The sequence below is a fragment of the Lepidochelys olivacea genome, assembly GCF_965140295.1.
Source record: "Lepidochelys olivacea isolate rLepOli2 genome assembly, chromosome: 9".
NCBI lineage: Eukaryota > Metazoa > Chordata > Testudines > Cheloniidae > Lepidochelys > Lepidochelys olivacea.
The window spans coordinates 24076443-24101276 of record NC_140419.1 but is presented as its reverse complement, the minus strand read 5'-3'; the positions used below and the strand labels follow the sequence as shown (position 1 = coordinate 24101276).

The 24834-nt window shown below is 40.9% G+C and overlaps 2 protein-coding genes across 8 annotated transcripts in view; one reads left to right on the top strand and one right to left on the bottom strand.

The window, feature by feature from the left end:
* VEPH1 (ventricular zone expressed PH domain containing 1) overlaps window positions 1–24834 on the bottom strand; it is a 177712-nt gene that overhangs the window by 133872 nt on the left and 19006 nt on the right. For all 7 annotated transcript variants that reach the window (XM_084638166.1, XM_084638164.1, XM_084638167.1 and 4 more), the window contains one exon: window positions 18088–18262. In XM_084638166.1, coding sequence (XP_084494292.1) covers window positions 18088–18262 — 175 coding nt within the window. The remainder of the gene's footprint in view (window positions 1–18087; window positions 18263–24834) is intronic.
* Window positions 1460–7902, top strand: PTX3 (pentraxin 3). Its single transcript, XM_084639303.1, has 3 exons — window positions 1460–1761; window positions 2214–2744; window positions 6573–7902. The coding sequence occupies exons 1-3, from the start codon at window positions 1617–1619 to the stop codon at window positions 7187–7189; spliced, it is 1293 nt and encodes a 430-aa protein (XP_084495429.1). The 5' UTR covers window positions 1460–1616; the 3' UTR covers window positions 7190–7902.

Here is a 24834-nt window from a genome sequence, read left to right as displayed (position 1 = left end):
TTGTTTCATGGTCTCTGTGTGTATATAATGTCTACTGCAGTTTCCACGGTATGCACCCGATGAAGTGAGCTGTAGCTCACGAAAGCTCATGCTCAAATAAATTGGTTAGTCTCTAAGGTGCCACAAGTACTCCTTTTCTTTTTGCAAAGACAGACTAACATGGCTGTTACTCTGAAACCTGTCATAAACAGACAGATATCACAGTCATTGGTTAACCGTATGAATAAGGCATTGGAAACAAAACTCATGTCCTTCCATTCCATAAAACACAGGCCTCTCACATAAGATACTTTCCATTAACTCTCACTATTAGCACATTGCTCTTCCTCTGAGGCCTCTGGCTGCTGGTGGGATAGACCATTCAAAACTGAGAAATGTTTGGGCAGGACTGACATTCCATGCAGCCAGGGCTATTAAGGGATCAGACTGAATGTGAATTTGACAGTTTTGGTGTATATAGATAGTGATGTTGCTTTGTCAGAAAGGCTCCTTCAAGGTAAGACGAGGATGTTAAAATAAAATAGGTTGGAAGCTAGGCTAGGAACAATGATTACTTTATCTTGCATCCTTCTGTTGCTTTTTCTGCTACCCTTCTGTAACCCATGGGCATGAAAGTGACACCCATTTTGCATAACCATGGAATGCCAAATTGATGCAAGTTATGCTCTTTTACCACATATGATCATTTATAACCATTCTCTAAGTAATTTATACCCAATGTGCCACTTACACCATCATTATGTTACCATTGAACTTGACTTGAAGGGAGGACACTGAAACAATAAATGGTTCAAACACTTTGCAAAGTGTATCTGAGTAGTTTTAGACAGACGAAGGTAACCTATCTACCAAAAGTTTCATATAGCACCTAATAGTAAGCAACAGTAATATCTAAGCACTGGATGAATAGCTAATCCAAGAGTAATCCACTTGGGGTTTTTCAAGTTAATAGAAAAATGTTGGTATTGTATTTTAGCATAAATAGTCCAATCATGCAGCTGCTAAGCTAAAGTTACTTCTGAAATAAAATATTTGTAGTGACGTTACAACACATTTCTATCTAAAACAATTCCAGCTATTTTAATTTTTCTTCCAATCCTTTCATGACCACAGAGCTTAACTTTAAAAGGAATTTGTAAATAGGTAGGGCACAGAACTCCTTCCATTACAAAAGGGATGTAAAATAGCACAAGATAGTAAAATGCTTATCCTGCTTGTATCCATCAAATTCACAGTGATTTAGTTCCCCTTGTTCTCTTCTGTCAATGCTACCACTTCATGTTACAGAAGTCTGGTCTCAAAGGAAAAGTCACAGTTGCAAGAGCAGTTTTCCCCATTCTTTCCCCTCCTCTCGTTAATCCACCCACACTGTAAACATTTAAGGCTCAAGATTGTGCAACTTGCACGCCTCCCCCTACTCCTATCCAAAAAAATAAAAGTCAGAAGCACTCTTCTTACAGCCGTGGCACAAGCATTACTCATTCATTCAAGATCAGGAACTCCAGGAGTATTTATTAAGGGCTTTCTGTATCAGACTCTAATAGTCTTGTCTCTGCTCAATTCTGAGAGACCTTTAACTCCAGAGGACTCAGAGACTTTTAGGAAACAGCTGGAGTATGCTGTTTCAAGAAATGCTTTCTTTGACAATTCTACTTTGTGCTTTCTGGTCTTCCTCCTCTGCTTTGAACAATGAGGACTATGATCTCATGTACCTGAATTTCGAGAATGAAATAGAAAGTATAGTTCCTGCTACTGAAGAAAGTAAGTGGATTTAAACTATTTTTGTGTTATTAAACACAAGATAGCAGTTTCTATAAAAACCAAAGATAAGCTATTTAAATCACTTTCTTTGTTACTTAGTTCTTGTAACAGTTATTGCTAACATACCATTTTTCAAACAAAATGAAAGTGCTTTGTAAAAGCAGATTATTTAACACAGACAAACGATGCAAATACTTTAGCATGTCCCTGCAAAATCTCTCTATACTCCTTATTTTCCAGTTCTCCCTTCTAAAAGAAATGTTGGAAATGTTGCTCTGATTCTTAGAACAGCTAAATTACACATTGCCTTGTCTTCTGTTTTAATTCATAGGGAAAGCACTGGTGGTTTAGAGACCATAGGCAATAAATGAAGAGAGATTTTATTAAATAACTCCTTTGTTTGAAAAAAAATGAATGAAGAGAAATATTAACATCTGTGTCTTGTACTTCAGCTATTTCATGTGACTGTCAGCAAGAGCCCACGAAATGGGACAAACTCTTCATCATGCTTGAGAACTCACAGATGAAAGAGAACATGTTGCTTCAATCCATTGATGAAATCCTTAAGGTGGAACTGCAAACTCTACGAGCAGAAATGATCCAGTTTGTGGCTAATTTTGCTGGCATGTGTACCACCACCATTGAGACAGTCACCTCCCAAGTCTTGTCACAGGTGGACCAAACACTGATGAGGAACAGAGATCATATTCAGGAGTCCAAGACGCTTCATGAATCTGAGCAAAGAAAGATTCTTGAAGAGCTTCTGCAGCTGAGCCTCAACGTGTCTAACAGACTCACCCAGCTGGAGAGTGTTTGGCAGAGGACAGCTAAAGTGGAGACAGGTTTTCAGCCGCAAGATAAATCCAGTTACATGGGCAGAGGGGACAATTTCATTTTGAACTCTCTGAGGGAAGAACTACAGAAAACAAGAGCTGAACTAAAAGGATCGCAAAAGTGGGCAGCTCAGCACTTACTGCCAGCTGGTAAGTCTATGCCAGGTAGCATTTCTCAGAATTCTCTCTTTTAATACCCTGTCCAGAACAGCAATATTCAATATCTCAGCTAAACATTCCTACATCAGGGCATGACCGTAAAGAGACAGTTAGAAACAAGATGTGTGTGCAGTGGGGAAACTCACTAAGCTCTCCATAAAAAAAAGCTGGCCGGCTTTTCAAATTTGGGGACCAAAGAAGAATCTAGTCAAAGTTATTATTAGAGTAAGTCAACTGTGATGCTGAGGCTAGGAGAGGCTTCCAGACTAAGGCTGTGACCAACGAGCAGTGGACATATTTTAATAGACTAACTTGTGAAATCTTGATGTTTTCTTGCCCTTCACCTTCCCAGCTCCAGATTTCCACCTTAGTTCACAGAAAGCTTTCATTCGCTCCATATACTGCCAATCTTTACTTTTTCTAACCCAGCTGCTGCATCCTTCTCACCAATTCTAGCTGTGAATTGGAGCAGATGTAGACCTGAAAGCACACGGACAGTGTCAATGGGCAACATCTAATCAAATGTCATGCTTCTGGACAAATACTGATCACCCATGGTGGGTCAGGAGGGAACAGCTTTCCCCATGTATCTTGTATATAGGGTTTTTTCCTTCTTTTGAAGTATGATGTAGTGATGGCAGTTAAGGTCTGGATACCATGCTAGATGGACCATGTGGACTGAGCTAGTATTTCAAATCCTGTGTTCCAGGCTTTCCATACACCACTGTATGGTACCTGACTGAATTAATTAGAGAAATGTAGGGATGGAAGAATAGACCCCCTATATATTAATAACTAAAGAGGTGTGTGAAAAATTACTACCAACATACCACAACTCTTTCAAATATAAAGCTCAATCTATTGAATATCTATAATTCCACCTGTTATAAATATTACCAATATAATGATTTTATGGGCCAAATTTTCCAACAAGGACAAAAGGAGCATGGTACAAAAATGCATGCCCATTGGAATCACAAAACCCCATATTTGTGTGTGCATATGGGAAGTGTGGTGTGCAGTTACACAGTTTGTGCTAGTGAATATACAGTGATGCTGCAATGTGAGTTCTTACAAAAGTAAGTACCTTTTGTAGGCACACCTCTTACAGCTTTGAAAATGTAGCCATAAATGCAAAGAGTAATTCACACCGGAACCTATTAAAATAATATTAAGGCATTTTATAACCTTGAACAAAATGTATCCTATGATGGTAGACCATGAATTCAGCTTTAATTTAGAATAGCTTTGTAAGCAGAAGCAGGGAAAAAATAGGATATAGTGTCATATTAATATATGTCAGGGAGGGGAGGGTGACAGGGGCAAGGATTACACTGAAAGAATGCAACCAGCAATATTTTCCTTTTGCTTGCACAAAAATGTTGTCTTTTTCAGAATTAACATGATGGTTCAGCATTATTCAAGTCTATCCCACAATATGCCAAACTCATACTACGAAACAAAAGTGAAACCTCTCAGTCAGTTTTCATTTTTGCATATTTGTACCAACCACAGAGCATTTAACAATCACATTCCAAACTCAGTTCCACTGGTGTAAATCCATAATAACTCTATTGACTTCATTGGAATTACTCCTGAATTACATCTGTGTAATTGAGGCAGACTCTTCTCTATATGTTTTTACAGAAAAAATCCTAATATGATATAGAATAGTAATTAAATATAGAAATACTCCGTAGGTCTCTCTGGAGATCTTTTCCAAGAGACTTTTCAGCAACTGGTTTTGATTTCTCACATCTTGAATTATTGCCAGACCTACTCTTGAGGGATTTTCTAACCACACTTTTGTTGTTCTTCTATGAAGCTGGTTTTAATTTTGTTTAGCCCTCGATAATAAAGCCAGAAAGTCTGCTCATTAAAAAGCTGTTTCAAGATAGTATTCCTAATATTTTTAAGTAGTGTCTATCCACAGTTGCCTCCCCACCATATGCCCCCCGAAAAAAAGCCAATGAAAAAAAAATTATTGTGCTGAAAGTTCAAAGAAGCCAGCATATGAAATAATGCAGCAGTCTAATCCTGGAAGGCAGAAAGAGTCCTTCATTCATGAAAGCAAAGATTTTAAGACATATTTTAGACATTTTAGCTTCTATTGCTTGTTTAAACAGGAAATGAGTCAGCTTAATTGTAGAAGGGGCCTCTTTTACCTTAAGTCAACTGGAATATTAATGTACCATATATTAACTAGACAACAGTATCAAGAATGTCAAATATGCCTTTATTATCATTAGTTACTTTTCTTTCTTGAATGGATTTCTGTTACTGGCCATCACTAATCTAATTTTTGTTATCAACATACTGATCATCACTGATTGGAGATGGGAGAAGAGCTTCTTAAAAAATGGATCTTTTCAGTTTATTTTATATTAATTGATTTTGGGGGCCCAATTTAGTGCAGTTGAAAGTTAATGACTAAAAAAATTAAAGCAAAGTTCGGAGCAGGCAGGCAGTTTTGGAAGTTTCTCTGCATGCCTCTGTCAATGGTCCCCACACATGCCTGCCTTTCAACACCTATTGCTCCAGTCCACAACACCTGTGACAAATTGTGTGAAAATATTATGGTGTGGATAGAAACTCACAAGGGACTGGGATGAGCGCACTGAGCTTGGGAACTAATCAGGATTTGAATCTAGTCTGAGTAGGTGAAATGTTGTTCTTGTAATGTATTGTGTGCCAGATTCTGTTCACAAGTACATCAGTGTAAATCTAGAATAACTCCTCTGGTGTCAGTGGAGTTGCTCTGGATTTACACTGGTATAACTGTGTTCAGAATCTGCATGGTAGGCCTCTTTGTTTCCGCTCCTTTCAGGATACACTTTTATGCAAAAATATTAAGTAATAAACTACAGTATGTTTTCACTTATAATTGTGTTTATCTGACTCATAATGTCTTCATAGTATATCATATTCAGAACATGGGAAAATTTTCAAAAGCATCTAAGTGATATAGGAGCGCAGGTCCAATTTTCAGAAGTGACTTAGGCACTTATAAGCCTAAGTCTCTTGAAAGTCAATGGGGTGTAGGCTAGTATGTCACTTAGGTACTTTCCAAAATTGTAGCCATTATCTAATATGGTAATAGACTGTATTGCTCTTTATAATGCATATAGTATGTGATCATGACTATCCAATGCCTGGGTTTCACAACTATGGAAGAAATTTCCAGCCATTCTAACATTAAGATGAACCTGTAGAGGCCACTGAGTTCCTCCCATGCCAACAGCATTGCTGTTTCCATGACAATGTATTCCTAAGGAGAAAAGAACACTGAGGCACTGGAATAAATTGCCTTGGGAGGTTGTGGAATCTCTATCATTGGAGATTTTTAAGAGCAGGTTAGACAAACACCTGTCAGGAATGGTCTAGATAATACTTAGTCCTGCCATGAGTGCAAGGGACTGGACTAGATGACCTCTTGATGTCCCTTCCAGTCTTATGATTCTAAGGAGAAAAAAATACAGAGACTAAAAAAGAACACACATGAAACAAAACGTGTCATAAACAAAGTATGTCATGGGCCCGGGATGCTGTAAATTTTTTATAGCCACTTCTTTTGGAAGACCTGTCTAATCCAAGCAACCCCATGGCAATAAAATGTTCAATGCATTCATTCTATCATCTATTCCTACAACATACTGTATGGTATTGGGATTTTCAAAGGAGCCCGACTCCCTTTGGAAATCCCAGCCTAAAGAGGTAAATTTATGTCAAGAATCCAAACTGTGAATGTACAAATACTTCACCTTTTACTGAAATTAGCTGGGGTAGAATAATACTTCTAATTCTGTTTTTTTCCCCTAGGGTGTGAAACTGCAATTTTATTCCCAATGCGTTCCAAAAAGATCTTTGGGAGTGTTCACCCAACTGTTGACATGATGCTCCAATCCTTTACTGCCTGCATTTGGGTCAAAGTGACTGAGGTGCTGGACAAAACGATCATATTCTCCTATGGCACAAAGAGAAATCCATATGAAATTCAATTCTATCTCAGCCATGACTCTGCGGTACTTGCTGTAGGTAGTGACCAGAACAAGTTAATTGCCCCAAACACAATTTCTCCTGGACAATGGGCTCACTTTTGTGGCACTTGGAGCTCAGACAATGGGACCATATCATTGTGGGCAAATGGGGAGCTTGTCGCTACCAGCTCAGAAACAGCAGAGGCTTATATAATTCCAGATGGAGGAATTTTGCAGGTAGGCCAAGAAAAGAATGGTTGCTGTGTTGGAGGTGGTTTTGATGAAACTTTAGCCTTTTCAGGAAAACTGACTGGCTTTAATATCTGGGATAGAGTTCTCAGCAATGAAGAGATAACAGCGCGGCCTAGAGCAGAAGATTCATGTAATATCCGAGGCAATGTTGTTGGGTGGGGAGTCACAGAGATTCTGCCACATGGAGGAGCTCAATATGTTTCCTAAATACTGAGAAACTAGATTCTGAACCAAAGAATGAACCAATAGGTACAAACACACAGAGCCCTACAGCCCTGAGTGTCTAAATTCTTAAATAAACCTCAAGAAAAAATTGTATTTTAGCTTACAAATGAAGCATTGTAGAGATTGGATTTGATCTCTGTCTGCTGTCCTGGCCAAACACTGAAAAAACACATCAGAGAATGATATTGGAAATGCTGTTCTTAAATATAGATAAACTGCTATCTCTCCAGCTGTGTTTTCAGATTCATAGCCAATGAGAGCTATTTGTAGACACTTGAGAGCAGAATTTGGCTCTTGCATTCATTGCTAAACTAAACACATGCAAACAAATAGCTGGAACTGCTTTTATAGAACTAACATAAGACGGTCGCATTTTCTGGGGTTCCCCATTTGTTGCTTTCATATTGCTAATGCCACTCTTACAGATGAACCATCTGAGACTTATAAAGTAATGTTTGTTTTTTATTACTCTTTGTTACTGGTATGTACACTATCATAAAGTAGTGCCTTGTTCAAAACATTACTTATGCTATGGATTGACCTAACGTATGCCTAGACATAGTATTCCCCATAATAATCCAGTGTTACCCTTTGAGAAGATGCAGCTGTATTATATTGTAAATGAATTTTGTAATAATTTTATTGAAATTATTTTTGTAAAGTTGTCTTGTAAATAAAATACTTTATCAAACTGATACTGCCTACAATTTCTCACAAGGATGAACGCTGACAGTAATACAACATTGTATTCTGGTTTTCTCATCAAAAGATTTGTTTTTATTCACTATGTAAAAGAGCGTACAAATATCAGCATCTCACACAAAGGGCCTGACACTGAGGGACCTGAGGGGTGATGAGTACCCAGGGACTTAATGCTAAACATTTGCCCAGGTTAGGTATCCCTTCCCTGAAGGCAACCAAGGGGATGGACAACCAAGTTGCCCTTCACAGGAGACCAAGGTGTCCTTAAAGAGGCAGATCCCCACAAAATCTGTGTCCAGATGAAGTTGTCCTTGTATAGCTTCCCCCAGAAAAGGGGGTGTCCAGTCTGGAGAAATCCCTAAAAAAGATGACCACCATATGCCCAATGCTGCCATTGTTAACACCCAACATTCACACTGAAGTCAAGGCACCTATTCTGGAAGTGTTTACACAAGGTCAAAATTCAGTTAGAAATCCAAAGTAACTGACTCCACTGAAACCAACAGAAGTTTTGCATTAGTGAGGATTGACTAACAGCTTCATAAGGACCTCAGGATTAGATCCAATGGGAACAGAAGGTGCTTGGCACATCTCAGGATCAAACCATAATTTATTACTCAATTTACATATTAATGTGGGAAATAAGGCAGTTTGGGTTCACAGAGAAACTTGTCTTTAGTTGTGATCCACCTGGGTTTTCTCCCCAAGTTTCGCTTTGAGAACCACATGTGATTGTACCCAAAATTCAAAGCAAAACTCAGTGTGAACAATGAAATCGCACCCAGTTTTTTGATGAAACAATGGGAAAGAGTAGGAGTTTCTCATGGTTTCAAGGTAAATACAAACTGACCCAGGTCTATATGAAACTGGCTAGGTTTGTTCAAAAAGTCATGAACTGAGGGTGTTACACGTTTGTACCTGAACCCACGAAATGAGAATGACCATACTGGGCCAGACCAATGGTCCATAGACCCATATCCTGTCTTTCAAAAGTGGCCAGTGCCAGATGCTTCAAAGGGAATGAACAGAACGGGGCAATCATCAGGTGATCCATACTATTGTCCAGTCCCAACATCTGGCAGTCAGAGACTTAGGGACACCCAGAGCATGGGCTTGCATCACTGACCATCTTAGCTAATAGCTATTCCTGGACCTATCCTCTAATTCTTTTTGTAATTCAGTTATAGTTTTGGCCTTCGCAAAATCCCCTGGCAGAGTTCCACAGATTGACTGTGCATTGTGTGATGAAATACTTTCTTTTGCTTGTTTTAAACTTGCTGCCTATTAACTTCATTGGGTGACCCCTGGTTCTTATGCTTTGTGAAGGGGTAAATAACACTTCCTTATTAACTTTCTCCACACCATTTATGATTTTATAGACCTCTATCAAATTCCCCCTTGGTCGTCTCTTTTCCAGCCTGAATCGTCCTAGTCTTTTCAATCTCTTCTCAGATGGAAGCTGTTCCATACCTTTAAATCATTTTTATTGCCTTTCTCTTGTACCTTTTCCATTTCTAATATATCTTTTTAGACTTGGGTCAACCTGAACCGAACATATTATTCAAGATATAGGCACACCATGGGTTTATATAGTGGCATTATGGTATCTACTGTCTTATTATCTATCCCTTTCCTAATGGCTCCTAACATTCTGTTAGCTTTTTTGACTGCTGCTACACATTGAGCAAATGTTTTCAGAGAACTATCCATGATGACTTCAAGACTTTTTTGTGGAGTGACAGCAGGTAATTTAGACCCCATCATTTTGTATGTATAGTTGGGATTATGTTTTCCAATATGCATTACTTCGCATTTATGAACATTGAATTTCATCTGCCACTTTCTCGCCCAGTTTTGTGACATCACTTTGTTACTCTTCTCAGTCATCTTTGGACTTAACTACCTTGAGTAATTCAGTATAGTCTGAAAACTTTGCCACCTCACTGTTTACCCCTTTTTCCAGATCATTTATGAATATGTTGAACAGCACCAGTCACATTACAGATCCCTGGGGGACACCGCTATTTACTGCTCTCCATTTTGGAAACAGACTATTTATTCCTACCCTTTTCCCTGGTCTTTTAACCAGTTACTGATCCATGAGCGGACCTTCCCTCTTATCCCATGACTGCTTACTTTGCTTAAGAGCCTTTGGTGAGGGACCTTGCCAAAGGCTTTCTGAAAATCTAAGTACACTATATCCACAGGCTCCTCCTTGTCCACATGCTTGTTGACCCCCCCAAAGAATTCTAGTAGATTGGTGAGGCATGATCTCCCTTTACAAAAACCATGTTGACTCTGCCCCAACAAATTATCTTCATCTATGTGTCTGACAATTTTGTTCTTCACTGTTGTTTCAATCAGTTTTCCCGGTACTGAAGTCAGGCTTACCAGCCTGTAATTGCTGGGATCACCTCTGGAGCCCTTTTTAAAAATTGGCATCGCATTAGCTATCCTCCAGTCATTTGGTACAGAAGCTGATTTAAATGATAGGCTACAGACAACAGATAGTAGTTCTGCAACTTCACATTTAAGTTCCTTCAGAACTCTTGAGTGAATACCATCTGGTCCTGGTGACTATTACTGTTTAGTTTATCACTTTGTTCCAAAACCTCCTCTAATGACACCTTAGTCTGGGACAGTTCCTCAGATCTGTCACCTAAAAAGAATGGCTCAGGCTTGGGAAATCTCCCTCACATCCTCAGCCGTGAAGACTGATGCAAAGAATTCATTTAGTTTCTCTACAATGGTTTTATCGTCCTCGAGTGCTCCTTTAGCATCTCGATCGTCCAGCGGCCCAACTGGTTGTTTAGCAGTTTTCCTGTTTCTGATGTACTTTAAAAAAATTTTGCTATTTCTTTTTGAGTTTTTGGCTAGCTGTTTTTCAAATTCTTTTTTGGCCTTCCTAATTATATTTTTACATTTCATTTGTCAGAGTTCATGCTCCTTTCTATTTTCCTCACTAGGATTTAATTTCCACTTTTCAAAGGATGCCTTTTTGCCTCTCACTGCTTCTTTTACTTTGTTGTTTAGCTACGGTGGCACTTTTTTGGTTCTCTATGTTTTTTAATTTGGGGTATACATTTAAGTTGAGCCTCTATTATGGTCTCTTTAAAAAGTTTCCATGCAGATTGCAGGGATTTCACTTTTGGCGCTGTACCTTTTAATTTCTATTTCACTAACCTCCTCATTTTTGTGTAGTTCCCCTTTCTGAAATTAAATGCTACAGTGTTGGGCTGCTGTGGTGTTTCCCCCCCTATAGGGATGTTAAATTTAATTATATTTATGGTCACTATTACCAAGCGGTCCAGCTATATTCACCTCTTGGACCAGATCCTGTGCTCCACTTAGGACTAAATCAAGAATTGCCTCTCCTCTTTTGGGTTCCGGGACTAGCTGCTCCAAGAAGTAGTCATTTAAGGTGTCAAGAAACTTTATCTCTGCATCCCATCCTGAGGTGACATGTACCCAGTCTATATGGGAATAGTTGAAATCCCACATTATTATCGAGTTTTTTTATTTTAATAGCCTCTCTAATCTTCCTGAGCATTTCAGAGTCACTATCACCATCCTGGTCATGTGGTAGGTAATATATCCCTACTGCTATATTTTTATGATTAGAGCATGGAATTACTATCCATAGAGATTCTATGGTACAGTTTGGTTCATTTAAGATTTTTACTTCATTTGATTCTATGCTTTCTTTCACATATAATGCCACTGCCGCACCAGCATGACCTATTCTGTCCCTCCAATATATTTTGTACCCTGGTATTAATATGTCCCATTGATTATCCTCATTCCACCAAGTTTCTGTGATGCCTATTATATCAATATCCTCATTTAAAATGAGGCACAAGAGTTCACCCATCTTATTATTTAGACTTCTAGCCTTGGTATATAAGTACTTTAAAAACTTGTCACTTTTTTGCTGTCTGACATTACATGATGTAATTGAATGGGACTTTTTTTTCATTTGACTGTTTCTCATCAGACCCTACCTGTATTTTATCATCTTCCATCCTCTCCTCCTTACTAGGACACAGAGAATCTCCATTAATAGATCTTCCCCTAAGGGATGTCTCTGTCTGAACACGTGCTCCTCAGCACCTGTCAGCTTTCCCCCAGCCCTTAGTTTAAAAACTGCCCTACAACATTTTTAATATTAAGTGCCAGCAATCTGGTCCCATTTTGGTTTAGGTGGAGTCCATCCTTCCTGTATAGGCTCCCCCTTTCCCATGATTCTTAACCCTTGATAGTGTGACTAAGCATATAATTATTATTCGCATAAAATTCAAAAGCCTTTTTGAACCCAACTAAGCTCATTGTTGCAATAATATTTTGTGGCAATGACTTTCACGAGTGGACTCGGCACAGCCACTGAAGCCTATGAGTCGCATGAGAGGGGAATGAAGGTAGAGGTTGGATACAGCGGGAGGGAAGCAGACTCATGACTCAAGGAAGGGAGAGAGCTAAGAAAGGCTTCTGACAGTGGCAGAGAAGCAGGTGAAGGACACAGAGCGGAAGTGGAGGGTGATGGAAGAGCGATGCTAGGTAATTAGCTGAATTTGTCAAGGAAGCTTCTATATTAAATGTTGGTATCAATGAAAAGTAAGATTAGAATTACGGTGAACCTTGGAGAAAGCCTCCTTCAAAGCAATTACTATTTGTCACTGGAGTCATGCATACCTTCCTTGTCCTGAACTGATTTTTCTATCTATTTCTCATACTCTTTAGATCACATGATGAAAAAAGGCTTTGGTATCCATTTCTGCATATTACTGTGATACTAATTCCTGAACACTATACAACTGCCAGATCCTTTCTCCTAGCAGTAACACAAAAGCAATAAGATGGATTTCAGACAAGGTAATTTTCCTTTTATCTTGGAGTTTTGTGCCTCCTAGTACACACACACATACACTGTGGTATCTAGTACAGCGGTTCTCAATCTCTTTCTTTTGAAAGCCCACCCAACATGCTATAAAAACTCCATGACCGGTGGGCGTCTCTGGGCTTCAGCTGCAGGGGGAGTGACGGGCTTCTGCCCCCCAGGGTGCAGCTCAGGAGCCCTATTGGATGGCGAGCTCAAAAGTTTTGCCCTGCAGGGCAGGGTCTCAGTGCTTCTGCCCCTTGGATCAATGGGATGGCTTGGTGCTTTAGCCCTGCAGGATGGCTTCTGCCGGGGCTTGCGGCTTCTGCCCCACAGAGTGCTGGTGCTTGGGACTCCAAGCTTCGGGCACCAGGGCTCAGGGCTCTGAGTGGCCCAGCGTGGTAGACCCCCTGAAATGACTCTCAGAACCCAAGTGGGCCATGGACCCCTGGCTGAGAACTGCTGATCTAGTGGACAGGTGTTCTCCTCACATGGCTTATTCTATCTACAATCTAATTGCTTTGAGATCAACTTCTACCACCACCACAATGTATCTGCATTAAAAATGTTCAGTCAGTTGCACTACAGACATTGATTAAATAAAATTCACAAACAATCTTTGCTGTGGAGCAAACTATGAGATTCCTGGGTCAAATGTCATCCCAAATAATCTGCTCTGGACCAGAGAACGCACCTCCACATTGACGAGAACTCGAGACCTTCCAGTAAGCTTTGCAAAGCCAACAACTCTGTCAAATCCCATCTCTATATACTTTATTCCATTAAATATACTTTATACATTAATATAGTAGAACAGTTAAAAATAATTTGCAAGAAAATCTCTTCCCCAATGCCCTGTTCCTAACTAAGTCTGACATGCCATGGTTCTGGAGTAGCCTTTCACCTGGTACCACACCAGATTTAATCTTGGAAATGCTCCATTGCTGCAGATGAATCCTGTATGCTCATTTTCATACCTTAGATTTTCCCCACCTCCAACTGGAAACCCATCTGCCTCTCAGCTGCTGCTCTCTTCCTCCCCTGAGTAAAATGGTACCTTCCTCACTGCCTCAACCTCCTCCTTTTGAGAGCCAGAAATCCCTCTGCCAAGCCTGAAGTAGAATGCCTCACAGTCCCTGCCTACACGGTGCAGCCCCATCTCATTCACCATGCAATCTGTGCACTGAATGAGGCAGACTCCTGCAGAAAATATAGTATGTGATCCTGTAACCCAAGGCTGTATTGTAATTCATTACACAAGAGGCAGAGTTAAGGCTCTGTGGGTAACTTTGTTGTTTCCTAGCTTTCGGTGCTTCCCTTTGTAACTTTAACATTCTTTAATGTCTTCTTCATATGGAACATGTAATATGATGCTGGCTAGCAAACAACAATATCCCATAAAGCAAATACTCTATGGATCTTGAAAACTCTGGGTGTGGCAGACCAGTGTGATTCTGCCCTGTGCACGTGGGAGTATGGGATTTAGGGAGCCTGTAGCACACTGATGAACTGTGTCCTGTCACGGCTTTCTTCGCACTAGCATCCAAGAAGCTCTTGGGGGTGGGAGGGACAAGGTCAGGGCCCATGAATCTGCAACAACATGGATCAGCTGACCAAACTGCCCCATAAGAAGCACCAGTAACGGGGCTCTGCAGCTGCAGTAGTGACTGTGAGGCAGCTTTGCTGCTATTCCATGGAAGCAGGGAGGGTTCTGTCTCTCCCATCCCCGTCATGAAACTCCTTATCACACAGTCTATTTATCAGTGTTGAGTGCAGGTTGTGCACATTCATGTGTTGGAAATGGAGTTAGTCTGTTAGATTTCAGAGTAACAGCCGTGTTAGTCTGTATTCGCAAAAAGAAAAGGAGTACTTGTGGCACCTTGGAGACTAACCAATTTATTTGAGCATAAGCTTTCGTGAACTACAGCTCACTTCATCGGATGCATACTGTGGAAACTGCAGAAGACATTATATACACAGGTTTCAGAGTAACAGCCGTGTTAGTCTGTATTCGCAAAAAGAAAAGGAGTACTTGTGGCACCTTAGAGACTAACCAATTTATTAGAGCATAAGCTTTCGTGAGCTACAGCGAAGTGAGCTGTAGCTCACGAAAGCTTATGCTCTAATAAATTGGTTAGTCTCTAAGGTGCCACAAGTACTCCTTTTCTTTTTATTATATACACAGAGACCATGAAACAATACGTCCTCCCACCCCACTCTCCTGCTGGTAATAGCTTATCTAAAGTGATCACTCTCCTTACAATGTGCATGATAATCAAGGTGGGCCATTTCCAGCACAAATCCAGGTTTTCTCACCCCCACCTCCATACACACACAAACTCGCTCTCCTGCTCTAAACATAATACTCTAGCTAAACATTCTTCCTAAATAGCTTTTCATGGCTAATAATATATAAATAAGTCATGCAGCCTAACATTTTCCCCACTGTAGTTACTATGTCCATAAATCCATTAGCTCCCAAACTCTTTCAGGCATTGAGCCAAATTCTGTTCTCAGTTTCACTAGTGCAACTGCACTGATAGCTCTGGATTTGCCTCAGTCCACCTGAGGACAGAATAGACCCTCTGTGTCCATTTATCTTTGCACATCCATATTTATTAGCCTTCCCCCACCCTGCAATAAACTGTCTTAGTTTTAAATCATGGTTCTTAGCAACATTTTGAAATCCAGATCTTTCCTGATTGAAATACTATTGATGAAAACACAAATAACTAGGAAAAGTGTGTTAAAAGCAAGAATTCAGAGTTCCCTTTTTTAATTTGGAATTTTAATCTCTGATGACCATAGCAACATCTGCTGGTGGAATTATATAAATGCAAAACTAGAGCAGGTGTCAGCATACTGCGGCATTAAATCAATTGTGTCCTTTTAAAAATATCAACATTTTCCCGTATCTATGATTATATCTTAAGGACCAATTCTTGTTCCAGTTTGGTTCTTACTATTAATAACGCTATGTATCTGATGAAGTGGGCTGTAGCCCACAAAAGCTTATGCTCTAATAAATTTGTTAGTCTCTAAGGTGCCACAAATACTCCTGTTCTTTTTGCAGATACAGACCAACACGGCTGCTACTCTAAACCTATTAATAACACTGTTTCCCCAAATGTTAGCATACAAGCTAAAATCTTAATATATGATAATGACACTAGTCTTGGCTTTACTGATCCAGACAGACATTTATTTTGTCAGTAATATTCAGTAATATTCTTCACCCTGGATTTTATTTTCTCAGCAATGTTACATGGCTTAAAGATATTAATCTCAAACAGGCCAATAAACAGCAGCATGTTTAATTTTAGTAGTAACTTTAAAATTCAATGTGCTGACTTTCCCCTGGACCATGTTACAAGCACCTTGTAATCCTGCACTGGCAACACTTGCTAATGCGTGTGCTAATTATGCCTGTTACGTCTTCTCAGAAATGCAATACATTACAAAGAAATAGCCATTGACACAACAGTAAATTCATTTCTTTTACAACATTTTGTCCTATTGTGAAATAATGTCTTTTAAAGTCTTACTCCAACCACAATTGTAATGCTACAATGGGTGAAACTTTCACCAGATCATTATGGGGAAGATGGCGGGGTTTGCCTTTCTGTAACATGAAATAGAGGGTTCACCCCACTAAACCCTTGGATCTCTGAGATTTGTCAGAGGCCAGGACCATTCATATTGACTCTGGGATCTCCTGCTCACCGGCTTCAGCTCCCTGGCAGCCTGGTATGAATCCAATCGAGTACTGCTGCTGACTGGAACTCCTTCACCAACCATTTCTCTAAAGAGAGGGGATTGGGAAACTTCCACTGCACAGATGGATTCCACAGAAGAGTTAGGCCATTTTAATTTTTAAGTGGATTCCACACCAGGCTAGAAAGGGAGAGCAATAAATATAGTGTACCTGTCTGCCCAACCTACCAGCTCACACCCCTCTTATGGTCCTGAGACAGAGAGAGGGCACCCGTACTTCCACGTGGAAAGGGGGAGACCAGTCCCCAAAGACCCTTTCTGCTCACAGATTTCTGTGAGATGATCTGGCCCACTGTTGTTTCATGAACATCACTGTAAAATGGGTGAAAGCCAGTACTGGTTACCAACTGCAGGCAGGAAAGAGCAAACTCTCACCACAGTTTATAAGTATCTTAATGATTTGGTATCAAACTGTTTAAGGAATAAATTACCATCCATCTTAGCTCTCTCTCCATATAATATCATAAAATAAATGGATCCCAAAGATTTTTAATATATACAGAATGTATATGCTTGGGTTAAGACCTATCATCTTTAGAACAACATCACCACAGTAATTCGACCAGCTATTGTAACTCGCTGGCAGCATCCTTATCTGGAAAATAAGGCCCTATTGTAAATAGAATTCTTTCAGCTAAATCGCATTACCCTCTAAAAATATGGAATAATATTTTGCTTCTTTACCATAATAATTTCAACCCACAGAGTAAAATTTCAAAAATTTAGCCACAGAATTCTTATTAAAGACAATAGCACATATGGGAATAAAACTCCATTGCAATGCTTTAAAAATTTACCTCAGACACTCTCAGAGAACGGGTCTGATCTCACTCCCACTGAAGTCAGTGGAATTTTGCCATTGGTATAAGCAAGAAGGATAAAGGCTTGATATGCACAATGTTGTCTCATATTACTGTTTATTATTTGCAGTCCATTTGCATGTGAATGGCCTAGGCCAGTGGTTCCCAAACTCGTTCCACCGCTTGTGCAGGGAAAGCCCTTGGTGGGCCAGGCTGGTTTGTTTACCTGCCGCGTCCGCAGGTTCGGCCAATCACAGCTCCCAGTGGCCGCAGTTTGCTGCTCCAGGCCAATGGGAGCTGCGGGAAGCGGCGCAGGCCGAGGGATGTACCGCTTCCAGCAGCTCCCATTGGCCTGGAGCAGTGAACCGTGGCCGCTGGGAGCCAAGATCGGCCGAACCTGCAGACGCAGCAGGTCTGGCCCACAAACCGGCCTGGCCCACGAGGAGCTTTCCCGGCACAAGCGGCTGAACAAGTTTGGGAACCACTGGCCTAGGCACTGTCTATACACATACATAGGATGACATAATTCCTGCCCCAAAGATCTTACCGTCTACCATAAAGCTTTCTAATCAATAAGGCTTATCAAATACTGTAAGCCTTTATATACTTTACTTGAAATCTTTCTCTTCATATAATCTAGTATTAGCATCTGATCCTGATAAATCCATGTGTGGGGGGTTTGCAGGATTGGGCCCCAAAGTCTCATAGCAGAATGATCAAAATATTCATACCCTGAAGGACACTTTTCACAATTGCGTCTGTGTGATCAGCCAGCAGATCTGCTTTGGTAATTGCAGCCAGGGATAGGTAACTTGACATGTTTCTGCACAGTTCCTTGTTACCCCTCTGCAGAAATTTCACTGCCACGGGGACAGCTAAAGCCATTATTGGAGGTTGATTGTAATTCTGTGAAAAAAAGAGAGGGCACTGAAAAATAAGCAGCTGAAAAAAATGGATTAAAATCAAGTTTAATGCTGACAAAATTTGAAAACCAGAAATCAGGCGATCAAGAAAACAACTGTATAAAACATAGAGAAAGGTTACTCTTTGGTAACACCACTAAAGTCAGGCTTTAAAGAGGGAAAACAGTAAGTCGGGAAATGTCAAACTACTGCAGCTCTAGGTGCTAGTGTACCTATTTCCTACTTCAACAACTGGAGTAACAAACATACTACGTAACTGACAATAAGAATGATACTAGAATGTTGACAGCTGTGACATACAGTATTTTATCCATTCTGGAATGAGTAATTTCATCCTGCAGAAGAAGAAATAAATGGAGGGTAGAGTATAATATGCTGTTGATAGGTGAATTATTTAGCTCATTGTACCAAAAGTGATAGAGTCACTGGCTTATCACCTCAATTCTTTCATTGTACACTGTAGCCTTGTCTATACTGGGAATTAGCCCCAATTTCATCAGTCAGTAGCCAGTAATCAGTGCAGCTATACTCATGCAAATAAGGAAAGCTTCAATATGTGGGGATGCAGATTACCCTGATTTCAAGCAGGGGTAAATCTTCAACAGTGCAAATCGTGACTTTTCTTATCTGTATGAAGGGTTTGCTCTGGTGCAACTGCACTAGTTTCTGGACACCAACTGCTAAATTCAAGGCTAATCCTCCATATAGACATGTGACAAATCCCAAATTCCCCAAAATATAAGCATCCATTGCTATAATGTCCAGTTGTGAAACAATGTACATATTTGTAATCTAGGTCCAGTCCTGCTATCATTTATGCTGATATAAACCCAGAGTCACTTCACTGAGTCAAGTGGAGCTGATTTACACTGGAATGATTGAGCTTGCAGTCTGGATCTCTTGTTTTGAAAGCACTCAGAGGAGAACACTGCTTTGGAGAGGACTCAGATCGTATTCAAAAAACCACAAATGAGCTAAAGAACATTATTGACATTGCAGTGCACTCATCAATAAGAATGTCATGGTTAATATTCTCACCAACCAAAGAATAACAGAATTAGAGAGAAGACCTATTAGGCGGTCCCTCTCCTCTAACCTTCTGCCAATGCAGGATTGTTACTTACAGTACATTATATTGTCTTGTTTTTTTTCCCAAGCAATTGTGCTTCCATGTGTTCCTTTAGGTGCAGGCTTCTCAACCTGGCAAGCCAGAAATGTGGGCTGCAATATGTGGCAAAGCCCCAAAATCAGGGATATACAAAATTATTCTTGTAGGAGACCAAAAATGCTGTGGGATTTATTCCTTTTGTGTAAATGACTCTTTCTGCAACCCCAGTTTCATAAGTCTTTATTTTTGAGGTAAGTAATTTTCAACAATAAAAGTAACAGGGTACCAATTACGGGGGGAGGCGCATAGATAACTTTGGGATTGGAATGACATCCCTTGAAATGAAGGACACTTGACAAGTAGGCTTGACAGACTGTTTCACAGATTTAATTTAATCAGTTTATCATCTGGAATTATTTTCTGATAATCCGACTGGGAGTGGATGTGTCACTACACAAAGTAAAACTATTTCCCCCTGTTTATTTTCTCCCCCTACTGTTCTTTTTAACTGCTGGAAATGGCCCACCTTGATTATTACTACAAAAGGTCCCCCCGCTCTCCTGCTAATAATAGCTCACTTTCCTGATCACTCTTGTTACAGTCTGTATGGTAACACCCATTGTCTCATGTTCTCTGTGTTTATAAAATCTCCCCACTATATTTCCACTGTATGCATCCGATGAAGTGAGCTGTAGCTCACAAAAGCTTATGCTCTAATAAATTTGTTAGTCTCTAAGGTGCCACAAGTACTCCCCTTCTGTTTTCCTTTTATAATTCCATACAATTTCTTTGTATCCTTCCCTAGCCCCTTCACAAATAACTCCTATCCATGATGTTAAAAACCATCTACAAGTATTTCAAGTTTGCTATTTCTCCTTTAAGGCCAAACTCTGTCTTCCAAAAAGTGTGCACAACTTCAAATGAAGTCAGTGTGGGTTGCATGTGTACCTAGAATTTGATCCTAACAAAAGATATAGCAATCTTTAAATGTTTGAAAACACCAAGGACAGCCTATGGTAAATGTTTAGCCAATCAATACACATCTACTGTCAAATTATGTTTTCCATTAGAGTACACATACATAAACTCTCACTGAGGTCCATCAGACTTGTGTCCAAGTAACTGAGGACTGAATTGAGTCATACTTTCTTTTACTTTTCCCTTGATTATTCCTTCATCCTCTAATTTTTGTGGCTTTTCTCTAAACTCCCTTCACATTTGAACATCTTTCTGACACTGTAGTACATGACTGTCTTTGACATTATTATTAATTATGTGTTGTTAGTTTGCTAGCATCTAGGAACCACAACCAGTGATCAGGGCCCCACTGTGCTAAACTCTTACACAAGCACAGTAACAAACCAAAAATAAATACGCTCCAAAGAAATTTGAATATGATTCAGTCTGGAGTAGCTTTGAGTGAAAAAATATACATGTGAACAGTTAAAAAAATATTGTGGTTCCATCTAAATAATTCCATTTGGCCCATTTCTGCTTCCAGTGAAGTCAATTGGACCTTTGCTGATAGCACCAATGGGAACAGGATTGGGCCCAATGAATCATATTCCCTAATTTAAGACTGCTTTGTGTTGCTCAAGTGCTTAAAAACAGCCCTCAACCAGACTTACCTGACCACATGAGGATTCCCTATGCTAGGGGAGTCTTCAGGCAGTATAGAGTGTCATAGCAACTCCTACACTGCCCCTTTCTTGTAAGAGTTGTGGCCAGGGGAAAAAGACTGAGGTCAGGGTATCTATGTTGCTCCAGCATTCCCAGGTGCCGGGACAACCCTTTGGAACCATCAGCATCTGGCCAAAAGAGTGTGTATATTGAGAAACTAATGGAGTTTTACACTTAAACTAATGGAGTTTTTACACAGCAACACTAAACTTAAAACTAATGGAGTTTTTACACAGCAACATGTTTAAATCCACATAATTCCTTATTACTTATGACTGGGACAGGCTTTTGTCAAATTCTGCCTTCAGGTTATACACCCATGTCCACCCCCACAACACCATTCACTTCAGATATGATCTGGCTCTTTGGCTAGGATGTAGCTCTTTTATGAAAACAGAACAGAAGAGGAAGCTGTCTCTAATAAGGATGATAAAATACTTAGCTGCCAGAGAAAATATATTAATTCAAATGGAAGCACAGAGTAAGGTTTCAGCTGCTCCTAATAAATATCTGTACATGACTGTTCACTTATGAAAATATGCAGGTGACAATGAAAAACAGATTTCAATAATATAATGTAGCAAAGTTTGCAAACCTTGGGGACCTAACTGCTGCTAATATCAACAGAACATGTAACATTCAATCCAGGTGTGAGATATTCATTACTTTTCCAACTGTCCCTCATGGATTGTATAAAAACTCAAATTGTTCTTTCTCCTGTAAAGTAACACATGGTGTAGCTGTGATTCTAAAAGCATCAAATGTGTTTGTAGAAGTTCTCAGCTTTGATTTCTTTTTAATTGATTCTGAGTGATTTTTTTATGTTAAAAAAATGAATACAGCAAACACATGGAGGGTGGATTGCATAATTCCCTCTAATGGGTGGGCTAACTATGGCCCATGGGCCACATCCAGCCTGCCAGCCATTTTAATCCAGCCCTCAAGCTCCCACTGGAGAGCGGGGTCTGGGGTTGGCCTGCTCCAGTGCGTCAGCCAGAGAGCAGGGTCGAAGGCTGCACACGCGGCTCCTGGAAGCCGCAGCATGTCCTCCCTCCGGCTGCTACACATAGGGGCAGCCAGAGGGATCCACTCTGCACGCTGCCCCTGCCCCAAGTGCCACCCCCGCAGCTCCCATTGGCCAGAAACCACAGCCAACGGGAGCTGCAGGGGAGATGCCTGTGGACGGGGCAGCGTGCAGAGCCACCTGGTCACACCTCTGCTTAGGATCCAGAAAAGGGACATGTTGCTGCTTCCAGGAGCTGCTTGAGGTAAGTGCCGCCCGGAGCCTGCACCCCTGAGCCTCTCCCCACACCCGTACCCCCTGCCCTAGCCCTGATCCCCTTCCCACCCTCCAAATCCCTCAGTCCCAGCCCGAAGCACCCTCCTACACCCCAAACTCCTCATCTCCAGCCCCACCCCAGAGCCTGCACCCCAACTGGAGCCCTCACCGCCCCCCTGCACCTCACTCTCCCACCCCAGCCTGAGCCCCCTCCCGCACCCTGAACTCCTCATTTCTGGCCCCAGCTCGGAGCCCACACCCCCAGCCAGAGCCCTCACCCCCTCCTAAACCCCAACCCCAATTTTGTGAGCATTCATGGCTCGCCATACAATTTCTATTCCCAGATGTGGCCCTCAGGCCAAAGAGTTTGCCTACCCCATGCCCTATGGTGAACTTTGGCACATCACAGACTTTCAAACATGCATTGTCATTTAACATAAATGTCTGAACTATCTACAGAAAGACTCATCCAGTTCTAAGAAAAATTGGATTTGATCGTCATTTATTAGTGGGGAAGTGTCCCAGCCTCCTCTGCACCGACAGCCAGAGCTTAACCATTATTCATTACATTCTGTAAAAGAGTAGCAAAGCTCTTGGTCCTGCCAATCAGAGCCTTAATCAGAGGCTCCAGAGAAATTCTGGCTGAGTCAGCCAGACAACCACCTCCCAGGGACTCCCACTGCTTAACAGCCTTTCCACATTCCCTCCCTCCACCCCACTATGGATTGTGACTAAAAAAGCTACAGACCACTTTACCATTATCTGTATAGCAAACTCTTGCTACATATTTTTCCAGTCTCAAAATATATTATCTGTACCTAACATGTAAATATATTAACATGTAACTAAAGGTCAAATCCAAAGCTCACTGAAGTCAATAGGTGTCTTCCCATTCAGTGGGTTTTTAGTCAGGCCCTTACGGTGTGTACTCTGAACTAATAGAATAAATTTAACGCTAACAAATACAGTTCATCTAGGAAATAAGCAATGCTTTATTTTGACAATGTTATAATAATAAGCAGAGTTAAGACAATGGAGACTTATTCTGCTGATCTCAGGAATTATATTCCTCAACAAGACCAACACCTATCTGAGCTTCAGGTACATTTTTTTTTTCTTTCTTCACTGTAAATTCATTTGGAACTGTTCCCAGAGTTTGGGAACTGAAAAGAACAGAACTGGGCATATGGAGGATTGTAAATTGCAATTTCATTGAAGTGAATTCACATTTGGGGTTCTTTTTTCTTTCACTTTTTTTGCTTCTTTTGGACTTTCAACACTTCCAACCAAGAGCCAAACTAGATGACTAATCTCAAGAAGTTTTAAGGGCAACATGTCATAATGGGGACCTTTTGGCAACTATTTGAGCAGTAGTCTGGAGTAGACACTAATACACCAAGGCCTTTAGTACTGTTGCTTCAGCGACTACAGGGAAAGACTGAGTGACACACACTAGAAGATACCTCATTCTCAACAACCAGCATTCGCTGGGAAGATGTAGAGAAGTTCATTTAAAGAGCAAGTCTGAGTCAAACCTGGCACATTGCTGCCAGTCGGTCAGTGCAGAAGACAAATTGGCAATGATAAGGGAACTGCATGAAGGGATCTTAGCAATGAAATGCAGTATGTAGAGCTGACACATCAGTGCTGGGGTAAGCAGGTGACTCAGAAGACTGACTGGCCAAAGAAACAACAGTGTGCTGGGAAGATTCGGCATGGGCCAGCCGAGGATAACTACACATATAGAAGGTACCCTTAAAACAATAAACTTCTCAGACAACTCCACTTCCCTTTCCTGTAACAGGCTCTCAGTGAATTTCGGTTCCTTTCTTCCATTCCAGCCTGCTTCCACTTCCTCATTTTTACTGCAATATCCCTCCCCAGAGAGGAACATACCCAGGCTGTACAGATTAAGGTCATTGATGGGTCCCCATTAATAGTCTCCCATTCTGAATAAACCATTGAGGATTATTTTACCAGTGTTGACAGAAATAAAGGGTATAAATAATGGCTTCAACAGTTGGATGTCCAGGTCAGCCCAACAGTTCATAACTCAGCCCAAGGGGTCATAGAGAGGTAAAAAGGGAGCTGTTCCATAAGGTTTGTCAGGGCTAGTACCTAGGCTACTCTCTCCAGCCTATCCCTCCTAGGGGCAATTAAACCCTGGCTGCAGATTCTACCACCTGCCAGAGCTCACTCAGTTCTTCTGTCTTATTGGGGCCTCCTACACAGTGTCCTCTTGCCCTCCACATGTCCTGTACTCCTCCTGCAGGCAGCTGCTGCGCACGTACGTTCCCCCTGCTGCTGGTCTCCTTTGACTAATAGTCTGCTTCCTGCTGGCTCTCAGGCTGCCTGCTGCTGGGCCTTCTCTCCGTAGCCTGCTCCCAGGATGCTGCACCCGACCTGCTGCTCCAGCTCATACAAAGCCTCTGGCTCTGTCCTGAAGCTGTACCCCGAACTCAGGATATTACGTCCTTTACCACTTCTC

What these genes read in the sequence shown, in the direction of transcription:
- PTX3 (XM_084639303.1), top strand. Translation starts at nt 1,617, where the DNA reads ATGCTGTTTCAAGAAATGCTTTCTTTGACAATTCTACTTTGTGCTTTC. An exon ending in AGTTCCTGCTACTGAAGAAA is followed by an intron (nt 1,762 to 2,213) that starts GTAAGTGGATTT and finishes CTTGTACTTCAG; the next exon opens with CTATTTCATGTGACTGTCAG. An exon ending in TCAGCACTTACTGCCAGCTG is followed by an intron (nt 2,745 to 6,572) that starts GTAAGTCTATGC and finishes TTTTTCCCCTAG; the next exon opens with GGTGTGAAACTGCAATTTTA.